The 24,933-nt window shown below is 38.2% G+C and overlaps 1 protein-coding gene and 1 long non-coding RNA gene across 4 annotated transcripts; one reads left to right on the top strand and one right to left on the bottom strand.

The window, feature by feature from the left end:
- Positions 1-4,499: 4,499 nt before the first annotated feature.
- On the bottom strand, positions 4,500-10,773 carry gprin1 (G protein regulated inducer of neurite outgrowth 1). 2 transcript variants are annotated; one of them, XM_043703731.2, is made up of 2 exons: positions 10,637-10,773; positions 4,500-10,108 (listed from the first exon to the last, which is right to left on the bottom strand). In XM_043703731.2, the coding sequence occupies exon 2, from the start codon at positions 9,985-9,987 to the stop codon at positions 8,752-8,754; it is 1,236 nt and encodes a 411-aa protein (XP_043559666.2). In that variant the 5' UTR covers positions 9,988-10,108; positions 10,637-10,773; the 3' UTR covers positions 4,500-8,751. The 2 variants fall into 2 exon arrangements, with proteins under 2 accessions (XP_043559666.2, XP_043559668.2); XM_043703733.2 differs by lacking the exon at positions 10,637-10,773 and adding an exon at positions 10,197-10,497.
- On the top strand, positions 9,865-23,632 carry LOC122556690 (uncharacterized). 2 transcript variants are annotated; one of them, XR_015759757.1, is made up of 5 exons: positions 9,865-9,998; positions 10,074-10,182; positions 19,328-19,423; positions 20,664-20,875; positions 23,364-23,632. It is a non-coding gene; the product is annotated as an uncharacterized LOC122556690 (long non-coding RNA). The 2 variants fall into 2 exon arrangements; XR_015759756.1 differs by lacking the exons at positions 9,865-9,998; positions 10,074-10,182 and adding an exon at positions 10,986-11,123.
- Positions 23,633-24,933: the final 1,301 nt, after the last annotated feature.

Raw genomic sequence — 24,933 nt, 5'->3', positions numbered from 1 at the left:
TTCACACTGAGAATATCCTCCAACAGATTGTGTGGCACTATCATCATGCTAAATGGGACAGACTTTGCACAGATCTAGCCAATCAGGACTGGGCATCCATGAGATACGATGGGCAGAATTGTACTCCAGCACAATCTACAACCTCATGGCCTAGCATATCCTCTACTCAACCGTGACCATCAACTAGGGGATCGATCCTGGTTCAATGGAGAGTGCAGGAGGGCATGCCAGGAGCAGCACCAGACATAGCTGAAAATGAGGTGTCAACTTGGTGAAGCTACCAGACAAGACTTCTTGCACACCAAACAGCATAAACAGCAAGTGATAGAGCTAAGTGATCCCACAACCAACGGATCAGATGTAAGCTCTGCATTCCTGCTTCATCCAGACATGAAATATGGTACACAATTAAACAACTCACTGGAGGAGGCCACTCCAAAAATACCCTCACCCTCAATGATGAAAGAATGCAAAAGATAAAGCTGAAGCATTTACAATAATCTCCAGCCAGAAATGCTGAGTGGGTGATCCATCTCAGCCTCCTGTAGTGGTCCCCATCATTACGGATACCAGCTTTAACCATTTCGATTCACTCTATGTGATAAAAGAAACATAGAAACATTGAATCCCCACAGTGTGGAAACAGGCCATTTGGCCCCAGTCCACACCGACCCTCTGAAGTGCATGCTACCCAGATCTACCCCCCTAACCTATTCCTGTAAACCTGCATTTCCCATGGCTAATCCACCTGGCCTGCATATTTCTGTTCACCTTGGGCAATTTAAAATGACCAATTCCCCCTAATCAGTTGGAGACACTGGATACTGAAAATATTATGGGCCCTGACAACATTCCAGCAATGGTAATGAAGAATTGTGCTCCAGAACTTGCTGCTCCCCTTCCAGTACAATTAAAATACTAGCATCAACCCGACAAATGTAGAAAATTGCCCAGGTATGTCCTGTACATAAAGGCAAACAAATGAAATGTGGCCAATCTACTCTCGATCATCAGTTAAGAAGGTGTCATTAACAGCGCTATCAAGCAGCACCTGTTCAGCAATAACCTGCTTTCTAATGCCCAGTTTGGGTTCCGCTATGGCCACTCTGCTCTTGACCTCATTACAGTCTTGGTTCAAACATGGATAAAAGAGCTAATTTCCAGAAGTGGGGTGAGAGTCATGGCCCTTGACATCAAGACTGCATTTGACTGAGTATCAAGGAGCCCTAGGTAAACTGGAATCAAAGGGAATCAGGGGAAAAACTCTTTGCTGATTGGAATCATACCTTGCACATAAGATGGTTGTGGTTGTTGGATGTCAGTCATCTCAGATCCAGGCCACCTCTGCAGGAGTTCCTCAGGATAGCGTCCTAGGCCCAACCATATTCAACTGCTTCAACAATGATCTTCTGCCATCATAAGGTCAGATGTGGGATGTTCGCCGACGATTGTATGATGTTCAGTACCATTTGCATCTCCTCAGATCCTGAAGCAGCTCATATTCAAATGCAACAAGATCTGGACATTATCCAGCCTTGGACTGATGAGTAGCAATCAACATTTGTGTCACACAAATGCCAGGCTATGAGCATCACCAATAAGAGACAATCTAACCACCACTCTTGATATTCAATAGTGTTGCCATCTCTGAATTCCCCCACTATTGGCATCCTGGGGGTTAGCATTGACCAGAAACTCAACTACTCACAACATAAATACTGTGGCTACAAGAACAGGTCAGAGGCAAGGAATACTGCAGCGAGTATCTCACCTGCTGACTCCCCAAAGCCGGTTCACCATCTACAAGGCACAAGTCAGAAGTGTGATGGAATATTCCCCATTTTCCTGGATGGGTCCTGCTCCAACAACATTCAAGAAACTTGACACCATCCAGGACACAGCAAATTACTTGATTGGCACTGCATCCACAAACATCAGTTCCCTCCACCATTGATACTCAGTTGTGGTAATGTGTACTATCTGCCAGATGCACCACAAGAATTCACCAAAGATCCTCAGACAGCACGTTCCAAACCCACAACCACTTCTATCTAAAAGGACAAGGGTAGCAGATACATGAGAATGCCACTTTCAAGTTTCCCTCTATGCCACTCACCACCCTGACTTGAAAATATATAGCCATTCTTTCACAATCCTGGAATTCCCTGCCCAATGGCATTGTGGGTCAATTCACAGCACTCGGACTGCAGCAGTTCAACAAAGACCTTACCATCACTTTCTCAAGAGCAACTAGGGACAGGCAATAAATGCTGGCCAGCCAGCAATGGCCACACCTCACAAATGAAGAAAAAAATCAAATGGAATTAATGGAAATCCTTCCTGTATTGTTGCCATACGTTTTTTAAACAACAAATACACCATTAAGGGAAGAATGAACATTTTAAAAGAGTGTGAATCCAACCTTTTACTTACGAACATATGGGAAAAAAAAGATAAGGGCCAAGTTTTCCATGTATTGTGTTTTAGACTGACATGATAGAAGCTCTTTAGACCATCAGCCCATTCTTCCCTAACACTACCACATCCTTCACTGAGAAGCATAAAAACATTAGGCCAATTTAGAGATAATAAAATTGTGAAAAATTAATCTCTGGAGTAACTTTTGGTTCATTTTTGCCTGTAGATAATACCTTATCCCATTTGATTGTCACTAGTATTAAAGTTTAATCTTAATTGAGATATTGTTCCCTTCTGTTCAATGGAAAGTGTGTTTCTGTAGACAAGCTTTCAATTCATGCGTCAGGAACTGTGTTCTTGACTATGAAGTATGTTTGTATAGCAGGCCACAAGGTGCACTTTTCAACCGGAAAGTAATATATCTTCCTACACTACTTTTCTGATCATGGTGACTAATAACAATCCCCAAATTAACAGACAATAATACCTCATTTACGCTGGCTGTTATGAATCAAGTCTTTTTTTAGTCAGAATGATGAACAAAAGCAAGATTCAAATCAACTGATTTAAATTAATTGTAGTACTCAAACCTAAAATGTTATCATCTAAAAGGGGAGTAGGTGCTTCAGAACACCACCATTAGCAAGTCACACCATCCTGACTTAGAGATAATTTGTTATTCTTTCATTGTTGCTGGGCCAAAATTATGGAACATCCTATCCAGCAGCACTATGGCTGGACTGTTCAGCACAGGCTGCAGTGGTTACTGTGGAAGGCTAACCTACAGCGAACATTATACCAACAGTAATTAGGATTAGTACAAAAATGCTGGCTTTGCCAGCGATGTCCACATACCATGAATTAAAAGAAAACACTACATGCTTTTAAAATAATAAAAGCCAAGAAGATGCAGCAAATGTTGAACTTTTGTCTTTAAAATCTGTTAGAAAGCATACAGGCATTAATGCTAGTTATGGGTATGTGTTCAAAAGCACAATGAATACCTGATGAGATGCCTGATTTCATCTTTAATAACCTTAGAACATTACAATTGTGTTTTCCATTAGAGGAATGACCAATGCAGGCAATGTTTCTGCAATACTTCTTCTTCTGAAAGTGACACCAGGGATATATGCTAATTGTCCCTTTCTAGTTCAATCTCTAACTCAGACTTGGCATAGCATATTAAAGACAATTTTAGGATGTAAAAGAATTAGGCTAATTAAAATGTATAACATGGACATTCCTTAAGCCTGGAACAGGATAAGACTCTGACCTATCACAAAGGCTATCTGGAATAATTTAACAATCCAGTCCACATGATAAAATTGCAACGTGGTTTCTTTCTGGTTTTAAATACTGGAATTAAGTAAAGTTATATTTTTTTTAAGCTCAGGATAGGTGTTCTGTTAGTTTGTGATGACTACTAATAGCTGTGTTAAGTAAATATCAATGAATCTAAATTTTATTATTTGTTTGTTTTAACTCTCTACATGTTTGATGTGCATCCACATTAGTATTACTTACTTTGTCAGCATTTAAAATCCATATGGCAGAACATATCTGTTACAAAACAGGTAAACCAAAGCGATACAATGTCTTTCGTAGGTGCATTAATAACACAGGTCATACACAAGGAAATGGCTATTTACCTAAAAATAAACCACAGAATGAGATGAGCCATAAAAAAACAAGCTCAAAGGTTGAGTGACTTACGCAGTTTTGTGTCAAGATATGACTTATTTTTCGATAGATAAATTGTAAGCAGTGGTAGTCCATTATACTTTCATTGTGTATTTTATTACGTACATTCTGCGAGGAAGTTTGTTCCCTTTGTAATTCAAAATAGCTTTTTTTATTCTTTGTGTATAATTTTGGAGAGGGAGAATAGTTGACAAAATGTATTTGAGGACAGCTATGTGATAGTATTCTGTGGAATTCTGAGGCTTCAATCGGTGTCTGTAAGGCTTGATTTTTCCTCAGAAAACACATTAAAGGGATATGTGAGTGGCAAGGTAGCATTTATTTCTAAAGGCCAAATAGCATCTGAAAATAATTTCCATATAAGCACATAAGAAGTAGAATAAAGGAGTTATATTAAATAGGCATCGTAAGTGCTCAATACAGTAAATATCTATCACACAGTTGAGATTGCTGAAGATAATAATTTTTTAATTCTCTTTTCAAAGCATGAAACAGGGATAGGAAACTAGAATTCAATCAATACGTCTGAGTTATAAACATCATCTACAGAAAGGAACGAACAAAAAATATATTCGAGTACAGAGAAAAGGCTTTCTCGCTGCACGAATGAATAACAAACTGGATTATCACTTCATAGGGATTACGAGGAAGAAAGAGTAAGAATTGGAGAAACATGATAAATATTCCAGTATAGATTCAAAAATAGTTTGTGTTTGAATAAACCAGATCTGGCATCCTTCCATCTCCAAAAGATAATGGACAGGCAGCAAACAGGTCCATTTCAGATGGTGTGCCTTAAAGTGTTGCACTTGTGCTGATGGCTGAAGATGTCAATCCTTTACAGCGTGGTTCTTCCACAAGTATCACAAATGAAATTATCAACTGTCATTTCGAGTTATTGTTGTTTTTGGCATTGGTTTCTGATGCCAAGTTGCTGTAGGGTATGGCAGCCCACTTGAAGTGTTGCCATTTATTCCATCACCAGCTCATGGCTCTGAGGAGTGATAATCAAGGTCCTTCATGTCAAAGGTGCTGCATGGGTCATTGAAGCAGAGCTTTGAGTATCCTCTTATCTGACACTGGATACTTAACCATACAGAAATTTCTTGTGAATATGATCATCTTCTATCCTGCAGATGCGCCCAAGACCAAAAAGTTACTTTATTTCAATGATTGCCAACAAACTACCTGTGCCTTTGAGAGGACTACTACTTTTGTGATTTTATCCTGACAGGGGATTCATCTAAGGTGCTGCAGATAGTGAGGATGGAAGTTGTTGAATTGATTTTCTTGATAGCTGACTAAACACAAGAAGAACTGCAGATGCCGTAAATCAGAAACTAAAATAGAAGTTGCTGGAAAAGTTCAGCAGGTCTGGCAGCATCTTTGAAGAGAAATCAAAGTTAACGTTTCAGGTCTGGTGACCTTTCCTCAGAACTGAGGAAGGATCATTATCATAGAATCCCTACAGTGTGGAAACAGGCCCTTCGCCCAACAAGTCCACACTGACACTCCGAAGAGTAACCCACACAGATCCATTCATCTACCCTATTAGCCTATATTTACCCCAATTAATGCATCTAACCTACACATTCCTGAACACTAAGGGCAATTTAGCATGACTGATTCACCTAACCTGCACATCTTTGGACTGTGGGAGGAAACTGGAGCAACTGGAGGAAACCCATACAGACTCGGGGAGAATGTGCAATCTCCATACAGACGGAGTCACCAGACCCGAAATGTTAACTTTGATTTTTCATCACAGATACTGCTAGATCTGCTGAGCTTTCCCAGTAACTTTTATTTTTGTTTCTTGATAGCTGCATTGATTCACAGTCCGCTGAGAGCACATGTCTCATAAACCTTCAACCTATTCCTAAGGGTCAGCTTGATGTTGTTCCATATGTAATTCATAAATTGACTAAAGGTAGTAGCTGCTTTACCTCTGTGCACAACAAGTTCTGCATCAACGAATGGATTGTCTTTCCCTGTTTTCCCAAAGTTGTAGAATTTGCCAATCTCTACAAGAAGGTGTTAATATATTGTTCCACTAGTGCAGTTTTCATGATTGTTATAGTCAGGGGTAAGATTTGGTAGACACAGTCCATGAGTTTTTTGAGGATGAATTTCAGTATAGGCAAGTGGCATGGCATCATCACAAAAAGGAGTTCCCCGATCATGACATGATGTGCATATATGCATTTGTTTTTGTTATCAGTCATAATAGATTTGAGAACTTGTCAATTGACCTAGCATATAAGTAAACTTCTCCATGTCTGCTGAGACGGCAAAAATTGGGAATGTGCATCAGAGAAGAAGATGCAAAAAAGAGTGGGGCTTGGGACAGAGTCTTGTTTCACTCTATCTGTCACTCTGTTGAAGTGGAATCATCATACTGTACATCGCTGTGTATGTGCTCATGGTAAGAGCAGACAAGATTCAACAGTTTTGGCGGACAGCTAAAGTTTCTGTTAGTTCCCTTCTGCTCGCAGTGTTGATTGCCTTAATGAGATCTATGAAAATAAGATAAAGAGGTATATCCTACATGCCAGACCTCTTATGTAGCTGGTCTATGAAGAAACATGTGTCCACAGTATATCTGCCAGTGCAGAAACTGCACTGTGCTTCCAGATGCACTTGGTCTGCAAGTATTTGGAGTCTTTTAAGTATGACACCAGCAAAGGGCTTCTCCATGATGCTCAAGAGTGAGATGTCCCTGTAGTTGTTGCAGAATGAACTGCACATGTTCTACATATCGCAAGCCACAAATTGATACATCAAATTGTTCTGACTTGCCGTTTTAACATCAGAAATGAAAATTTGAGGCAAAATGATCAAAAATAGTTTTCACAGTTTGGTATCCATTTCAAATTTTGCTGAGTGTTGTGTTATAAGGAATGAAAAGCAACAAATGTGGTGTAACTGTATTCATGTTATCTTTAAACTAAATAAAGAAAATTGTTCTGACTGAAGAGCTTGACTGATATTTTAATCCCTCCAATCTTTTTTGAAATTTTACAACATTTGAGATTACAATATTTTAACAACCCACACTAAAACAATCCATAACAATGGAACAGAAACCTGACCTTGACATATTTTTAAGAAACAATTTCTGGCATTGAGATTGCCCACAAAACAGCAAGGTTTTACAGATAGATTATACCTTGTGAATAAATGGAGCATTGTCCACATAGAAAAAAAAACAAATTATAATAAGAAGTTTGTTGCCTTTTATGATGAGAGGATGGAGTAAACTGTAATATTTAATGGTTATTTCTATCCATTCAACATAGAGCACCCAAGAGATTAATTCAGTATCACATTCAGCAAACACTTTACTTCAGATTTCTGCTTGTCGGAATGGATCAATAATAACAATATATTAATGTAAAGTGACCAATACAAAACTTGAATCTACAATTATGTTAGCTCACATACCACTCAATAGCAGCCAAGTTAGTGTATAAGAAACGACTTCAGACATTAGCTAAACTGAGGCAACTATACATTTTTGGGTTTTTTTGTATTTGTTCAATGGATAAGTTATACCCATCTAATTAGATTAACAGCCACACTGGAAAGCTAGAAATAGTTAGAAAAATAGAAACATAATTGTCAAGCAGTGCTGGGACTGTATTCACATTCTACTGATCTGAAAATATCTTAATACAATTGTATTAAATAATTTAATTGAAGTGTTCAGTTTTCATTTGTTGCAGTTCTGTTAACCAGGTAAACCATACCCAATTATTTTGTTTTCAGTTAAAGTTTTAAAATGCTCCTTGGCAAGCCCTTATTTTGTATAAATTAAAACAAATTTATCTACTGCACAGAGGATTTAGCGAATTATGCAGAGGCATTTATTTCTTTAATAAGGGACAAATGTTATTCTGATGAAACATATTATATATAAAAGGAAAATAAAAAGTACCTCAATGATTTGTTTTAGAAACTGAATATAGTTTCCAAATAAATGTACTTTAAAAAGGAGATTTGGATGATATGGCAATGCAGCTGAAATAAACATCAACCAATGGCACCACCAGTCTGAAGCTGGGTTCATTCTGCAATGACACTTCTTGACCTCCCCCCACATAACTTCATCTCTGGAGGGAGACACCAACTTCAGACCAGTGATTCCCCACAAGTGAGGGGGCTGCAGGGAAATAGGAGAAGCTGCATTAATCCTTGTCAACCTTTTCAGAGCAGTGGTGATAGATGCCAGGAACCTATTCTGCCAGCCATTTTGTTGTGTGCATTTGGTCTCCGATAGCAAGATCAGATAATGGGGATAAAATAGTAATCCTAATTCATTTCTTGTGAAACATGTTATTATTACACATGCACTGCTGCAATTCTAGAAAATGTGCGGCTGGATGAATAGTTCAATTTTAAAGACGTTAAGATAAAAGAAAGACATTGTAAGAATAAATGAAACAAATTATCTGCTTTAAGCAGATTCTTCACTTGCTTATGTACTTATAATCTTTGATCACTGTGACACAAATTAATTTTGGTGATTAATCAACTTGCCGAGGTAAAGCATGAGAAAAATAGGGAAATGAAAGGAAATGGTTTTCATGTTTCTTCGTCATTTAATCAATGGGCCCAATCAAATGGAAATCATTCTGCTGCAGTGCTCCCACGGGTACAGCACTGTGGACTTCTTATGTTGTGCAGAACTGCTTGAAAAACATTACTTTGCCGTCTCTTGTTTTCTTCCTTTCTCAAAGATTCTTTCCTTGAAATGGGTTTATCATTTTGACACACTTCAGTGTTTTGTTTGCCATGCTCCTCTATTTGTTTTTCCAAATGTTTCTGGATAGCTAGTCCTAGCACTTCTGCATCCATGGATGCTCCATAGACTTCCCATGTCATTCCTTTTTCATCCCACTGGACATCGCGCACTGGCTCTGGTTGCTCATCTTCCATGACCTCCACTTGAACTTCAGGGAGTGTAGCAAGCGGGGTCTTCTCTAATGGAGTCATTGGGCCAGTGGCTACTGATTTACATTGCACTGTTATATCCACCTGCATCTCAACATCTTTTCTTGGTGGTGTAGTGAGAGATGATGAGGTCACTGGACATGCTGCTGTCTTCTCCACTCTTTGATCTCGTAATCTGACATCAGGGATTTTAAATACTGGGTAGTTACCTAAGGGAGCCAGGGGGCTGGTGGCAACAGATATCTTCTGCACTTGAATAGCTACCTGGACCTCAGCATCTTGGCTAGCTGTGGCAGGTGTTGATATCTGTGAAAGGCCTTCAGCTGTCTCAATGTCTGTATTCACTTGCTCACTCTGCTGACAAATTTCTAGCCTGTTTATGTCTGACTGAAGAACTGATCCAACATTTGTGGGTTTTGCCATCTCTATCTGGTTAAGGGATTCCTGAGGGTCAGTGCAGCTGGATGTTTCCATTCCCCTGTCCTCTATCTCGCATCCTGTCAAGGGCGTCTCTGAACCGTCAACATTCAACCCTGTGCTTTCTTTAATATTGAGGCAAATGGCTTCGATGGCATCGTCAGTGCTGTTACTGAAGGCGCAGCTGGATTCTTTTTGCACCGGCTCCTTGTTTAAATCATTCTCTGGAGTTTTATGCGACCTGCCAGTTTCTGTATTGGCATTTTTAGCCACATTAATGCTCGTCTCCACCAGATGGCTGTGATTTAGATTGTCTGGATTATTGGCTGTACAAGGGCTAGAACAACGAGCCTGGCAGTTGGAATGCAATGCAGCTTTTCCAACTTTCTCTTCTTGGTTATTACAGACAGCACCCTCTGGCAAACACTTATTCTCCATCTCAACTGGCTCTGATACTGAGACTTGCAAACTATCGAGATCTTTGATGGTCCCCATCTTGTTTCATGGTAACGTGGCGCTTTCAGTGAACTGCCTGGGCTCTCTCTCTCCCGTTTATAATGGGCTGTTTGTGTTTTTCTCAGATCCTTGGAAGATTGCCAAACGGAAGCTTTCGAGTCTGAAAAGGGAATAAGTAAACCGTTTACAAAATGAAAAATGCAGATTATTAAGAACTACACTTGAAACAAAAAGGTCAGTTGTCTTACATTTTAAAATAACACGTCCTGTTATTAATTTCCTCAAAAGTACTCTGAGCTCAATCCAACCCGATTGTTCAAGACCTGGGAATAACAGGAGTAGTTTTGGTCAGCATTGGTCTGTCTGGGAGAGTCTGGGATTACCTGCACCTCCTGGCCTTTGCGACGAACCCGTGAAATAAGGCATTACCTAAAGATTTCACCCTTCACACACACACACACACACAGACATAGAGCAGCAGCTAACCCGGTTCCCCGTCACTGTCAGGACAAAGTGGCTGCATTGCCGACAGATTCCCAGTCTAAAACCCCGAATGCATTCTCGGGGATAGTTCCTCTCACGACGGAGTCTGACCGTCCTCACGCCAGGGAACACGGCAGACACTTTTGCTTGGGGATGAAATCTGTTGGAGGGGGGTAATGGGCAGCGACCGAGTGAAGGAACTGACCTCGCCAGCCGACAACCGGCAGCTGTCGCCTTCTTCCAGGGCGGGGATCCTCCCCTCCACCCTTCTCTCTCTCAGCAAGCCTCCTGTCGGCCTCTGGGACCTTCCAGCACCGTAACCCCGCCGGAGCTCCAGGGGCTTTCCTGAAAGCACGCTCTCGCTTTGAGCTTCCTCGCTGGGTTCTTCCTGCTTCACATGCGGAGGGACTGCTTCACACTCACTGTGGAGGAGGCATCGGTCTCTCTGGAAACGTCCTCTCTCTCTCTCTCTCTCCCCCTGTTGTGTTTCTTTCTTGACCTTTTAATCGATCAACATTTGACCGCCCCACGAGGCCAGCTCCCACTCCGAGAAATAAGGACCATGACCGCGCCACACAAAACTGAAGCGCTGGCAACTTGGATTATCTAACCTGGGGAACAAAGAGGCGATGGGATTGAATGCTGGCTGGGATCGCCATTGGTAAAGCGTGCGGTGTGACTGCAGTGTGCAAGTGAGTGTGTGGGTGGGAGTAGCTTTCCAAGTGGGTACGGTGACAACACCACCTCCCCCTTTAACACGGTTTTAGGTTCATTTTGTTTTGGCTGGAATGAATGACTTGGGGCAGTTCCAAGGCTCCTGCCGATTCCAAATATGTTTGGGAAAGGTTCGTGTGGGCACAGCGTGCAAGAATTAAAGATTCAAAGGGAATGGAGAGAATTGCCTAATTAACCAGCGGGTTTTTATCAAGCTTTTATATAGCCACTGGATTTGTTTTTTAAAAAAACCCTCCAAGTTTCAGAGTTTGAATGTGCGTTGGGGCTGGGGGTAGGGGAGGTGTTCAGCGATCGGGAGAGTCTGGAAAGCGTTGGAAATTCCAGGCAATCTCCTTGATCGCAACCACATGGAAGTTCATCAATAAAGTGGAAGTTTCGCCTTGTCAAACCAGCCTTAAGGCGACGTCAGAAGCTTAACACGGGGCTGAAGTGGAATGTGGCTAGATCAGGGAATAACTCCGAATCGGTTATCTGAAGGCTAATTACCCTGGTTTTGGTGCACAACCAGCACTAACTTGGTGCAATTCGAATTGTTTCCTGTGTTTTTCTTTTGTTAACGTGCCAAGTATTTATTAGTCACACTGCATCTATGTTAGTACTGGTTGCCACATCAATCATGCTTTAGAAAAGGCTGTGTTTCCTCCACTGACATCTTCCTGATTAAAATGAATTTATCAATCCTGAACTGAAAGTAACCAGTGGACAGATTTGAAAATGTTATGCATGTCGGTTCCAGCTAATGAAATGGTAACCGCGAGCCTGGATCAGTGATTAGCTTGTAAACCCTAAATGTCTCGATATATGAATCTATGTAGCAGAAATTGACTGTGAATGACACATTTCAAATGATAAATCGGTATATTGTTTAGTGCAAGGTAAATCCGCAAGCAATTGGGGAAAATCACAGGCAAAACTTACATAATCAGTGTTTGTTTTAAACACATTTTACTGGACAGATTTACAACAAATAAGTCAGTAAATAAGAACGACATCGGGATCAACATAAATCGATATTCGGAGTTGTGTAAATAATTTTAGGAGTCATATATATTGTAAGCGAAAGGAAACCTGTCATACCATATACCAGATGTAAGTGAGTGCACAAGCAAATAGGGATTGAGACATCGTAAATGCATTGCAATCTTCCTGTTAGTCCATTGCCACTCTTGCAACGCAGTGATGGGTGTTATATGCTTAGGTCCTATTCCGAACTGGCGTTGTACATGCAAGCCATTGGGTCCTGACAGTGGTGGAAGGATGAAAATTTGATTTCCAGATATTTAAGGATATTGCTGAATGTCTGGGGAACAGTCACAACCTAAAAACGCCAACCTATTAACACCACTGAAATTTATTCGGGCGTTTCAGCACATTCGTAGTGTGGAGATTATCCCAGTACCTTATAATAAGATTCACATAATACAAGATGCACCTGGACGTAATGCTACCGATGTACAAAAATAATCATGAACATTAATGTTGGCTCGACTACTATGTATTTTAAAACTTGAACCCCATTACTGTTGTAAGCGAAATTGACATAACGGAAGTAAGGGGCTTGGGCTGGCTGCACTAGTTCGGGTAAAAACAAGTGCGCGGGAACTGGATTCCCTGAAACTTCTGAACTCTTTTTTGTTGTAATAATTTTAGTTTCATGATTTGACATTTCAGCAGGGTTACTCTGACACAAACTTAGTTTTCAACTAAAATATTTACTGATGAGCGCATTCTTGCTACAAAATTTAGAACGTGAAAGTCCAAAAATTAACTTTGCTAAAACAAGTTGGACAATGTTCCTCCCCATCTGAGATAACCCAAAACATTGACCAAATGAAGGGCTTCAGATAGCATAAGGACATGAAAACTGCTATACTGAAAGTAAGTCACAAAAAACTAGCTGTTTTATTTCCATTTCCTCTTATCCAAAGTGCAACCATTTTGGGGAATGGTATACATCACCGAGGACTCTAAGAATTCATCTGTCTACTTGTCATGATCTTGCATTAAATAATTATGTAAATATTGCACCTCCAACATGAACCTGCAAAAATCCCAAATGCTTTCCGCTAAATGATGTCCGTTCGATACGCATTGAAGAGATTGATGATTAACAGGATTAGCAAACACATGTAAAATCACTTCAGTAAAGGCCGTGAAAAACACTCTTTAGAAAATAGCACCAACATCCCCGTAGTATACTGGTGCCTCTGTGGATTAAAAGGAAGTCTGCAAACATTTGTGATTCCTAAGGTCTTGCTTCTTTATGTACATCAATTGCATATAGCACATGTAGAAATAATGCTCGTAAGATTCAAAGGGGAACTGTGCCATTCCCGTTGCAAAACCGAATGAAAATGACGTGTTTGAGGAAGTAAGATTTTGTGGGGACTTCAAGACCATTTTGGAAAATACACTGTTGCTAAAGAGTAAGATGATTTGTTAGCTTTACATTTACCAGTAACCAAATTTGCGAAATACCCCTAACGTTCAGCCGATATTGCAGGAATTAGTGTGAACAAAATATAAAACAATTACAATTGCATTCATTGCAATTGATCTAATAGAAAACCTTTGCATTGACATTTTTATGTAGTTTTTACACGGTAGCAAAGTCTTCAGTGCATGCTGGAAATAATTCTACGGTTATGAAAGCCGCTGTACATCTGGCGGTCCTTAAGAATTCTATTGTACAAAACGAGTGTGAAGAAACTGGGAAGTAGATTAGATTAGATTACATTACAGTGTGGAAACAGGCCCTTCGGCCCAACAAGTCCACACCGACCCGCCGAAGCGCAACCCACCCATACCCCTATATTTACACCTTACCTAACACTACGGGCAATTTAGCATAGCCAATTCACCTGACCTGCACATCTTTGGACTGTGGGAGGAAACCGGAGCACCCGGAGGAAATCCATGCAGACACGGGGAGAACGTGCAAACTCCACACAGTCAATCGCCTGAGGCAGGAATTGAACCCGGGTCTCAGGCGCTGTGAGGCAGCAGTAGAACCCAGATTTTCCATTGGCCGGACAGTCGTTATTGTAGATTGGAGTCGCACATGGGGAAGCAGCAGGCTCCTAAGGAACTGGCCCGGAAGTAGAATTTTTAGCTGTGTAATTCCTCAACACTTGAAACTCTTTGAAAGTTTCCACTTAACCAACGTGGCACCCCACTTGCCTTGCACCTTACCCCCTCTTGGCATCCAATGCTGGCATACCACATCTCCCCCAGTTGGCATCCCACCAACCTGGCACCCAGCACCCTATGCTGCTGGCATGCTACTTGCTACTTACATGGCACCCAACCCCTCCCCTCCCCCCCCCCCCCCACCCCACTCAACTGGTATTCCACCCTGGCAGCCTACCCCACCTAATGCTGGCACCTTTCCAAGCTAGCATCCTATTTATCTGGCATTGTATCACACTTAACCATCTAGCACCCTAACATCATTGTTCTAAATTGACCAACAGGATATTTACATCTCAGAATATAGCAGCTACCTGCTGTGGAAAGAGGATACAGCTCTGATAGTTCTGCACGGTGAGAGGGCTGTCAGAATGGAAATGTGGCTCTGTGTTTCTGAGGGAATCCTAAGTGGGACATCCTCTCAGAAATGTAGAGTTCCCTTTTTTCATAAAGAACGGGAGCAGCAATCTGCATGAGATAACGACTTCTCAGAAAATCTGACCCCAAATGGCTTCTGCACTAAACATAATGAGATGTAACTGCCCTTTTTGTAAAGAAAATTGTTAAATAGTCAATATCGTGTTCAACTGATCAAGCTCCTGTTTTATCAGGTCCTTAAGAAAATGGACTAAGTGTGAGATGGAGTAAAGTAAGTGAAGAGTTAGAAAACATTTCTTGTAACATTAGTTACATTGCAACTTTTGGGAGAATTGTAAACTATGTAAAGGACAATGTAAAACTCAAAAATACATTGACACATTGGTAGAGTGGGCAGATTGGTGACAGATCAAAATTCAGTATAGAGAAGTATGAGATGATACCAAGGTGGTACAAAGAATATGGAGTGATAATATAAAATAAAGAGTGCTATTGTGAAAGGTATGCACACAGCACAGTGTCTGTATATCTGCGTAAGGCATTAAAGATGGTAGGACAATTACAGCTATTAAATTGGCATACAATATTCTAGATTTTATTAATAGAGGCACAGAGTACAAAAGCAGGGAGGTTGTGCTGAACTTATATAGGGTAGATTGAACAATTTGGGCCTGTTTTCCTTGGAAAGGAAAGGCTGAGGGGAAATTTGGTAAAAATTTTCAAAATCACAAGGGGTCTGACTATAGTAGATTGGGATAAAATGTTTCCACTCTTAAGAGAATTGAAAATCAAAGAGCACAATTCTAAAATGTATGCCAAAAGAGACAAACGCTGGGTGAGAAAAATCTGTTCAAACAGAAAGTGGTTTAGGTTTGTAATTCACTGCCTGGAAGTATAGTGGAGGCAGATTCAATTTATGCATTTAAAAGGGCATTGGATGATTATTTTAAATAGAGGCAATGTGCAAGGTGATGGGGAGAAAAAGGAGATTAGCATCAAATCAAAATGCTCAAAAGATTTTGGTTCAGACACAATGGGCTGAATGGCCTCCTTCAGCATGGAAAAAATTTTGTGATTCTGTTATCATAGATAAGCAAACAAACAGGAATCTGTTTTGAAGTATTATACCAGCACTTCATTTTCATATATTTTTGTACAGCCCAATCTATTTGTAACATTTTCCTATTACAAAAATAACTTGTACTTGTTTAGTGACCTTAATATAGTAAAACACACCAAAGTATTTAAAGTTGTTCCAGTAGGGATGGCATTGCATTTCATTTCATTTCATTTCAAGTATGCAACTTTGAAAAGAGAAACTGCACCCAAGTTTGAACACTTTGCATACTGAAAGAAATTTCAACTTGAAAAAAGGGAGGCTGTTTGGGGCAAAGTTCATCAACTAAGCAGTGTAGTGGAAGAAAGTGAAAAAAAAATGAGTGATTGCTCTGATCATTTTTGGAATGTCGAGAGAAGACCAAAGTCCTTCTCCAGATTCAAGAAGAGCTTAAAAATGAAAGTTAAACCTGACAGGATTTCAGATTTGGAGCAGTTTGTGTTGGAGTGGGGTGGATAAAGTTAAAAATCACACACACCACGTTATAGTCCAACAGGTTTATTTGAAGCAGGAGCTTTCGAAGCACTGCCTCTACATCAGCTGGGTGTGATTCAGGACCATGATATCAGAACACAGTATTTCAGAAACCTATGCTGCATCACATTTGCTGAGTTTTCAGACTTAAATAGTGCAATTTGCAAATAAATATTGTGCTAATTTTGACATTATGTTATTCAGAGCAAACTGAAGACTTAAGACATGAATAAGTGCACAATATTTTATAAACCAAATGCAGGCAAAATGTGACATATTTCCTATTTTTGTGGGGCATTGGATTGGTTAGGGAAATATTAATTGCATGGGAAAATAATATTTCAAAAGTCTGAATATTTATAATCAGATTAGTACCCAAGGAAATGCAGGGTTGCATGTGTCTTAAGAAATGCAACAATGCCTGAAAAGGACAAATTTTAAATAGTTGAATTTATGTTGTATACAATTGGCTTTCCAATGATGAAAAATCTCTTATATGCTGTAATAACTATTGCCTTGTAAGTCTTCCGTCAATGCAGGAAGCTATTCATGCAGCAGGCTAATGCATTTATCTCATCAATAGCATGCTAAATCATTGGCAAGTCTATTTATAAAGATATTTACTATAAAAGTGCTGAGTAGTTGGGAGTTATTATTTAATGTTGAGGATTATTATGAAACTTACATTTTCGGAAGAGAAAATGGAGCTTGTCACTAATTCTATCATGTTTTTCATGAATGCTGTTAATCCTAGCATAGTAGTGTGAACAAGGAGAAAGTAGGTATGTTATGTAACAGTAGTTGTTGACATTGAGAATAACAGTGTTACATAGGTAGTTAAAATGTGAATTCTTTCTCATATATAAAAGCTTATCACATATTTGAGATCGTTTTTAAACATTATTCTTAAAATTAAGAAATGATGTTTTCTATTACTCAAATTAAGTAGAATATGCAGGACAATTTAATTATTATCTGTAAGATATATAATTAATATACAATTATCCTTCAATTTAAATTACATCAGATTATAATAAAACACCATTTCATTTAGGATTTTTTAAAACTGCTCTTCATTATAGTTTTAGATAGCTTCTATTCAAAAATATCCCAACCTATGAATAACAAACAAAAACTGAATTTGTTATCTGCCAATCCAGCTTTCTTGTGTATGCTAATTAATAACTGGGTGTGGACCAGTTTTAATTCAACCTCACTGATTTATCATCAGCAGAATTTTTTTTTACTATTTTAAAAAATTGAAGAATAGAATATATGTGTCAGAAAAGATTTACTTTGTTGTGTAACAGGAAGTACAAAGCCAATGACAACGGTGTGCTTCCACATTGCAATGATTGAAAACATTCACCGTAAAGGTGGTTACAAAATAAGCATAACATCTATCCTGTAACGTGAGTAAATTATTCAAGAATTATGAAAAAGATTAGATTTATGAAAAAGGTTAGAGTGTGACTGTGATGAGATCATTATTTGTACAGATAATAACTCAAGGTCAATTAAACTTCATTTGTAATTTGTATTGTTTATTTCAACATGTTGGACAATAACAGGGAGTTTCCCAATTGATGTAATATCTGTTATCTGAGGAGAAAACCCAAAGATTAAGACAGATCAAACAAAATTGTGGAGTTAAAAGCACATTTGCATATTGGCTAAATGAGGACAAACTGTGAGTTGTAGCAGATTTACATATATGGAGTTAGAAGAATGCAACTATACTTAGTCAATTGAAAAGACCAATAGCATGTTAACTAATGTGGCTTTTCATTGTTCTGGAATTAATACTAAATTTATTTCTCACTGATTATTTTACTGTTTGCTGTATTTCTAAAGTTGTAGACCAGACCTACAAGAAGTACTCCAATTTCAATAAAATATCACAGAATATCCTACATTCATTCTGACTCTAAATTTATGTAAAGTATCCGTCTTTCATTAGTGGTATAGCAGTTCAGTTGTTAATAACTATTGTTTTGGGGTGTGGTATGGAAGTGGTATAGTTGTGCAAAAGATTTATTTTTTGTGTACTTTATAAAATAACTAAACCTTGCAGTTTGGCAAATTCCACAAATTTAAACAGTTTAACTCTAACACCATACTTAATTTTTACTGTCTGTCTTTAGATCAGATTGAAAGTAAAATAAAAGGTGGACAGAGCATTACATCAAATACGTAAAGGGTTAGCACCTATCTTTGAAAAGTGTGTGATTTTATGATTATGGGTCAAAATCCTAAAGTACAATGGTCATTTTTAACTTGAAGTTCCAAATGTGTTTTTTAAAACAGGGCCAATATAGCCAAGGTCTGCTTTGGATGTAACTCCAAAGCCTGTCAGCAGTGGAATGTAACATATTAAGTGGGTAAATCCAGTGGCCCTTTGTCAAAACTGAGGGAGGCGCTCATGTTCTGAAATTGCCACATTCTGAAACTGTCACGTTCTGCAGCAGGTTGGGTGACCGCTTTGTGGAACACGCTCACTCTGTCCATAAAATGACCCTGAGCTTTCACTTGTCAGCCACTTCAACACACTGCTGTACTCCCATACCAACATTTCTGTCTTAGGCCTGCTGCAGTGCTCCAGTGAAACTCAATGTAAGTTGGGGAAACAACTCCACATCTTTTGTCTATGTATCTTACAGTCTTTAGGACTCAATGTTGCGTTTAACAATTTCAGAGCATGAACATCTTTCTCCATGTTTGTTATCCATTGCCACAACCCCAGGTCCTGTTCTGTATGGGTTGCTGTCAGCACAGCTGACATATTTTCAACTGTTCACACTCCCCTTTAGCACCCATTCACAAATTATCTCTCTCACAGTTTATCATCAGCAATCCCTTTGACTGCTGCTTTTTTCTCTCTATTTCTCGACTCACTCCGTTATCCCACCCTCCCTTCCGTCACCACCACTGTTTCCCAGCTGCATTCAGTTCTGATAAAGGGCCACTGGACTCAAATAATTAATTTTGTTTCTCTCCCCACAGATGCTGTCAGACTGGCTGAATTTCACCAGCGTTTTCAGTTTTGTTTCAGATCTCCAGTATTCACAGCTCTTTGTTTTATTGGAAACTGGAAAAGAGGTAATGTTAAATAAAAATGATGTTTAAGAATATAGAAAACTATCATCTATACCTAATTTGGAATTATTAAATGATACTTGAATTCAGGAACATGGTTTCAAATGAACAAAAAAATTTCAGACTAATCCCAGTAATTATTCTTCAAATATTCATCAATACATGGAATACTGTTCCAAATTTTGCAATGGAGGAAAAAAAACTTGGAGTTATTTAAGAAACAGTAAGATATTAAAAAGAGTGGAGATTTTATGATCTGGATTAATGAACTGAGATGGCCTTCCTCATCTGAGATGATCTTGTGAAAGGGATGAATCTTTAACTTGATAACTAAAGTAGACTTCAGAGTATTGCATTCAAGATGTGGAGGACAAGTATTATTTGGGTCTGGGAGAAAGATAACCACTCGGAAAAGGATCCTTTTAAAATTATCTTGCTGAAATAACTCAGTTAAATTAACGAAGGGGTTGGGCAAACAAAGAAGGGAGCCCATCTTTCCTCTATTTGGCACCATAACAAATTAAAGAACTTTGCTTGAGTCTGGTTTAAACAGTGAGTAAAAATGATATTAGAACTTCATGGAAGTACATTCTAATTAAATATGGGTCTCTTTGAATCTGTGTATGGAAGAATATTTTCCACTTTACACCAATATTAAATTTGCTATGTAAATCTAAAGTCAAGACCTAATTCTAGACTGGAACAAAGCAGATTGAGATTCCTGAAGGTGATACTGGAAGGAATCAAATTTCTTTGCAATGCCAGATCTTTGTTTCACAAGATATTAACTTAAATATTTAGGTTCTCCTGATCCGTTCTCTAGTTATTTATATATTTAATCTGTTCAAAGAGAACTCAATCCAGATGTGTATCCACTCATTTTCAGAAATTAATCTAGGTGGTATAATTAGAATTTCAACTAGAAAGGAACCACAGTATTGAAATCAAGAGTTTACGTGGCTGCATTTTGAAGTATAGTTGATAATCTCAAATCTATTGCATCCTAAAATTTTGGGATGAAGATCTTTGTTCCTTCCATAGAAAAATGCTGCATACAAATTGGAAGGGAAAATGGATGGCCAGTTTGGGCAAAATGAAAAGATGTCCCAGGAGTCTTACTAGATTTGGAACTAAACATGGTCAACCCGAACATCAGTCAAAAAAAATCAGTTGTATGCTAATTGCAAAAATTGTAGAATATAAATCAGATTAACAAATGTTCATTGTTATAATAACTGTGTAGCATCATAGAATCAGAAAATGTTACTGCACTGAAGGAGGCATTTCCAGTCCCAATGCTGAATATGCAATTTGAGTATTCACGAACATTTGATTGCCAAGACAGAAAAGAGATTTTCCAGCTCTGAAGACAGTCAGGAGGACAACTGGACTAGTATCATGGTCAGAGAGATGTTGAATGATGGCAGCAATTGGATTTTTCAAACTGGAAAAGAGGTAATATTAAATTAAGAATATAGAAAAATATCATCTGTACCTAATTTGGAGTTATTAAATGGTACTTGAATTCAGGAACATGTTTTCAAATGAACAGAAAAATTTCAGACTAATCTCGGTAATTATTCTTCAAACATTCATCAATACATGGAATACTGTTCTAAATTGCGCAATGGAGGAAAAAAAAGCTTGGAGTTATTTAATAAACAGTAAGATATTCAAAAGAGTGGAGATTTTACGATCTGGATTAAAGAACTGAGATGGCCTTCCTCATCTGAGATGATCTTGTGAAAGGGATGAATCTTTAACTTGATAACTAAAGTAGACTTCAGAATATTGTATTCAAAATATGGAGGACAAGTATTGTTTTATAATAAGTTTCCCAAGTCACAAGGTGACAAAGTTTACTCCCAGCATGCTTCTGCATTGTGTTCCAGATTATAATATATTTTGCAGTTGTGAAAGTCTGAATTCAAAAGCAAAATTTGTAATGTATTTCACTTGACTGATGAAGATATTGGTGAAACAGGAAATACTTATTTTTCTGTTGATACTTCAAGAAGTAAGGATGTGGTATTATTTCACATTTAAGCAATTTTACATTATTGCATCTAATTCACTATTTGTGATATATCTAAATGATTTTGACTTGGATTTAGAAAGATTGATCAGTAAGTATGCTGATGATATGAAAATTGGTGGAATGGTAAATAGTGGGGAGGATAGCCTTAAATTACAGGAGGCTATAGATGGGCTAGTCAGATGGGCTGATACATGGCAAATGGAATTCAAGTCTGATAAGTTGAAGGTGATGCACTTGGTCAGTACAAACAAAGCAAGAGGATATATGATGAACAATAGGACTTCGGGCACCGAAGGTCAGAGAGACCTTGGTGTGCAGACTCATTGGTACCATAACGTAGTGGGACATGTAAATAAAATGATTGAGAAAGGATATGGGATCCTTGCCTTTATTAACGGAAGAATAGTATTTAAGAGTAAGAAGGATATATTGGAACTATATGAAATTTTGATTTGGCCATAACTAGGGTATTATGTACAGTTCTGGAATCAACATAATAGGAGGGATGTGATTGCACTAGAGAGAGTGCTGAGGAGATTTAACATGTTACCTGGACTAGAGAGTTCTCATTATGAAGAGAGATTGGATAGATTGGGTTGTTTTATGGAACAGAGAAGACTGAAGGGGATAATGATTGAGATGTATACAATTATTGATGAGACCTCTATGACCCTAATTTAATTATGTATCTCTTCTTCTAATTGACACTAGGTGGATGAAATGAAAAACATTTAGATAATAATTTCAATTCCATGTTGAATTATAAGAATGGTGTCTTTCACTATAAAAAAATTAAGCCTTAAAATTTAAACATCCCTTGCACAACTTTTGTTAAGTGGTAATGATGAGAACACATCATCTTGACCTCCTGTCGTTGATATTCAGTAATTGTGTTCTTTTCACTTGTTTTTTTTCAGCTTCTTTATTTCTCCAGTTCAGTTATTTAGTTTCAAGCAATCTGAATTCTTAATATACTTAAACAGTCAATATGCCTTCTTTATTGGACTGGTTTAATAATGTGGTACGATGTAATTTTAATGTGCATGAAGGCTGTGCTTAAATAATTTCATGCCAAATCCACAATAATAATTTTACAGTTTAGTCTAATGAGAATGTTTGGAAAATGTCTGTTATGCTAGTATATTTTTCCAGCTTGTTGTCCATAATTTGATGAGAAAATATTGTTACAAAATTCTAAATTACTGCATGGCAACTCCATCAGAAATTGTGAAGCATAATGTACTTGAATAAAATCATGGCAAAAGAAAACAGCTGAATATCTGAGGCAGCCCGTGCAAATTTTTCTGGGAAATATCGATGCAGACTGTTTTCTACATTAAAGCTACATATCAGAAAGGGGCAAGAACTGAAAGTCTGTCTTTTCCACCTGTGGTTTTAGAAACAAGTGCGTATTACTTTTAACTTTGATATGCAAAACTAATCAAATTTAGTGCCAGGTTATAGTCCAACAGGTTTATTTGGAAGCTCTAGCTTTCAGAATGCTGCTCCTTCATCAGTTCATCAAAAACTCCTGATGAAGGAACAGCACTCTGAAAGCTAGTGCTTCCAAATAAACCTGTTGGACTATAACCTGGGTGTTGTGTGATTTTTAACTTTGTCCACACCAGTCCAACACCGGCTCCTCCACATCAAATTTAGTGCCAACTGAACACATGTACTGCATTGACAATTGTATATGACACGGAATATTATTCCATTTGGTGGCCCAGAAATGTGCCGTGTAATTTATTCAGTTTGATTATATTTACATATTCTTTGTACTAAGGACATTATATACAAATGTTATTTCAAACAATAATTCATTTGTGAAATTTAGCACTTTTACATAAGAATTCTCAAACTGTGGCAAGCACTAACCTATATTTCATACCCTCATATTCACAGGAATAATATTAATTTTCTCCATTATGAACTGGAATAGATTCAAGTGTGGAAGGAATACATCTTAGCAACATAATGGACCTGGTTTATTTCCATGGAGACTTTTATTTGGTAAATTTTGTGGATAAAGAAGAACTATTATGTTATTCCTGACCAATATGTTTTACTGTTCACTGCTGTTGCCATCTCAAGATCTTTTTTATTTTAAGAAAAGACACGCAAAATGGAATGTATATGTTACACTTTGAATAAATTGATAAATGGGAACCTTACTTTGTCTCCAAAATGAGGTGAAAGTGTTGCTATGGTAACCATCAGTACAGTGTAATTTTTTTTGTGCGAGTCAGAACTTTTTGCTTTTTATCGATTCAAGTACAATACCAGAACATAATTAATGTTCTTGTGGTTACGCTAAGCAGTATCATAAACAGAATCAGTACAGCAAACCAGCAGAAGTATTCTGCTCATAACAATTGTGGCTGTTGTTCTACAAAGTAATTTAAGAATCATGATTAGAAAATAGAAACACTGGAGTGAAATCCTTGTTTAATCATAGGTGCTTTAATTCAATAGACAAATTACTATAAATTTCCAGATCAGACAAATTGTTTAGGAAACATTACATGTAAGAATTAAGCAAGTTTCCTCTGATATTATTATTCCAATTGATAGTGGTGGCTAAACCAATATATTGGAGGAATATTTTAAAAAGCCTTACTTTGTCTATTTCCTTGTTCTCATGAAACAAAGTCAATTATTTCAAATAATAGTTATCACCTAGCAACGCCAGTTAAAAAATTGTCCCAATTGTGAATAAACATCCATCATTATAAAAGTTACATGTATGAATTCACGCAAGCATCCCCTTTACTCAAGTTTGCAGTTAATTTAATCCCTAAACACATTCCACACTACACATTATTGATGTGACGTTTTAATTAGTCAGTGAAATGTAGGATTGGAGACATTAATGGTATTTTACGTTACACATATATTTCCAATATAGAGCTGATGAGTAACAATGCCTCTTAGTTCATGTGTGAAGAATTTGGCCACTTCATAAATGATTGGGAAGTTCAACACTTTACATAATCTCCATAATATTTCCAGTCAAAGCAGAAGCAGAAATTGAAGCATGAGGAGCCAATACCGAAAGCAGTGCAGTGTTGGTCAGAGGAAACTGAAGGGCTTCCGAGGCATTGCTTAGAGTTAGTGGACTGGTCCATATGCAAAAACTCAGTGATCAACCTTAACTAGTATGCCACCAGCGTTACCCCAGGATGGTCTGAGGTTGTTACCCAGGTCAGTGCAGTCTCAGCCATCTGGAGGAACGCATGGCAAAATAGGTAAAAGGTTGACAACATTCTCCACTCTACAGTATAAGTGCCATCATCTTCCACACTCACTTTATCTCTACGACTGCACATACTTCCTTCCAAGGCTCATGCTCTACCACTCTCGCTACTGCTTGCAATATCTTTTCTCACTTGCTGTTACCCATCCCAGTCACCAACACCCTGTGCTGCCTATTCACTCATTTTGGTCTCTTCCCCACTTGCACCAAAAGTGACAG

This window comes from Chiloscyllium plagiosum, unplaced genomic scaffold, assembly GCF_037043375.1.
Source record: "Chiloscyllium plagiosum isolate Xiang-an unplaced genomic scaffold, Cpla_swu_hap1 HiC_scaffold_16, whole genome shotgun sequence".
In the NCBI taxonomy this organism is placed as follows: Eukaryota; Metazoa; Chordata; class Chondrichthyes; order Orectolobiformes; family Hemiscylliidae; genus Chiloscyllium; species Chiloscyllium plagiosum.
Note: the sequence above shows the minus strand (reverse complement) of the source record. Positions and strands in the feature narration are given on the sequence as shown.

Coding starts and splice junctions, on each gene's coding strand:
- gprin1 (XM_043703731.2), bottom strand. CDS start 9,987: ATGGGGACCATCAAAGATCTCGATAGTTTGCAAGTCTCAGTATCAGAG.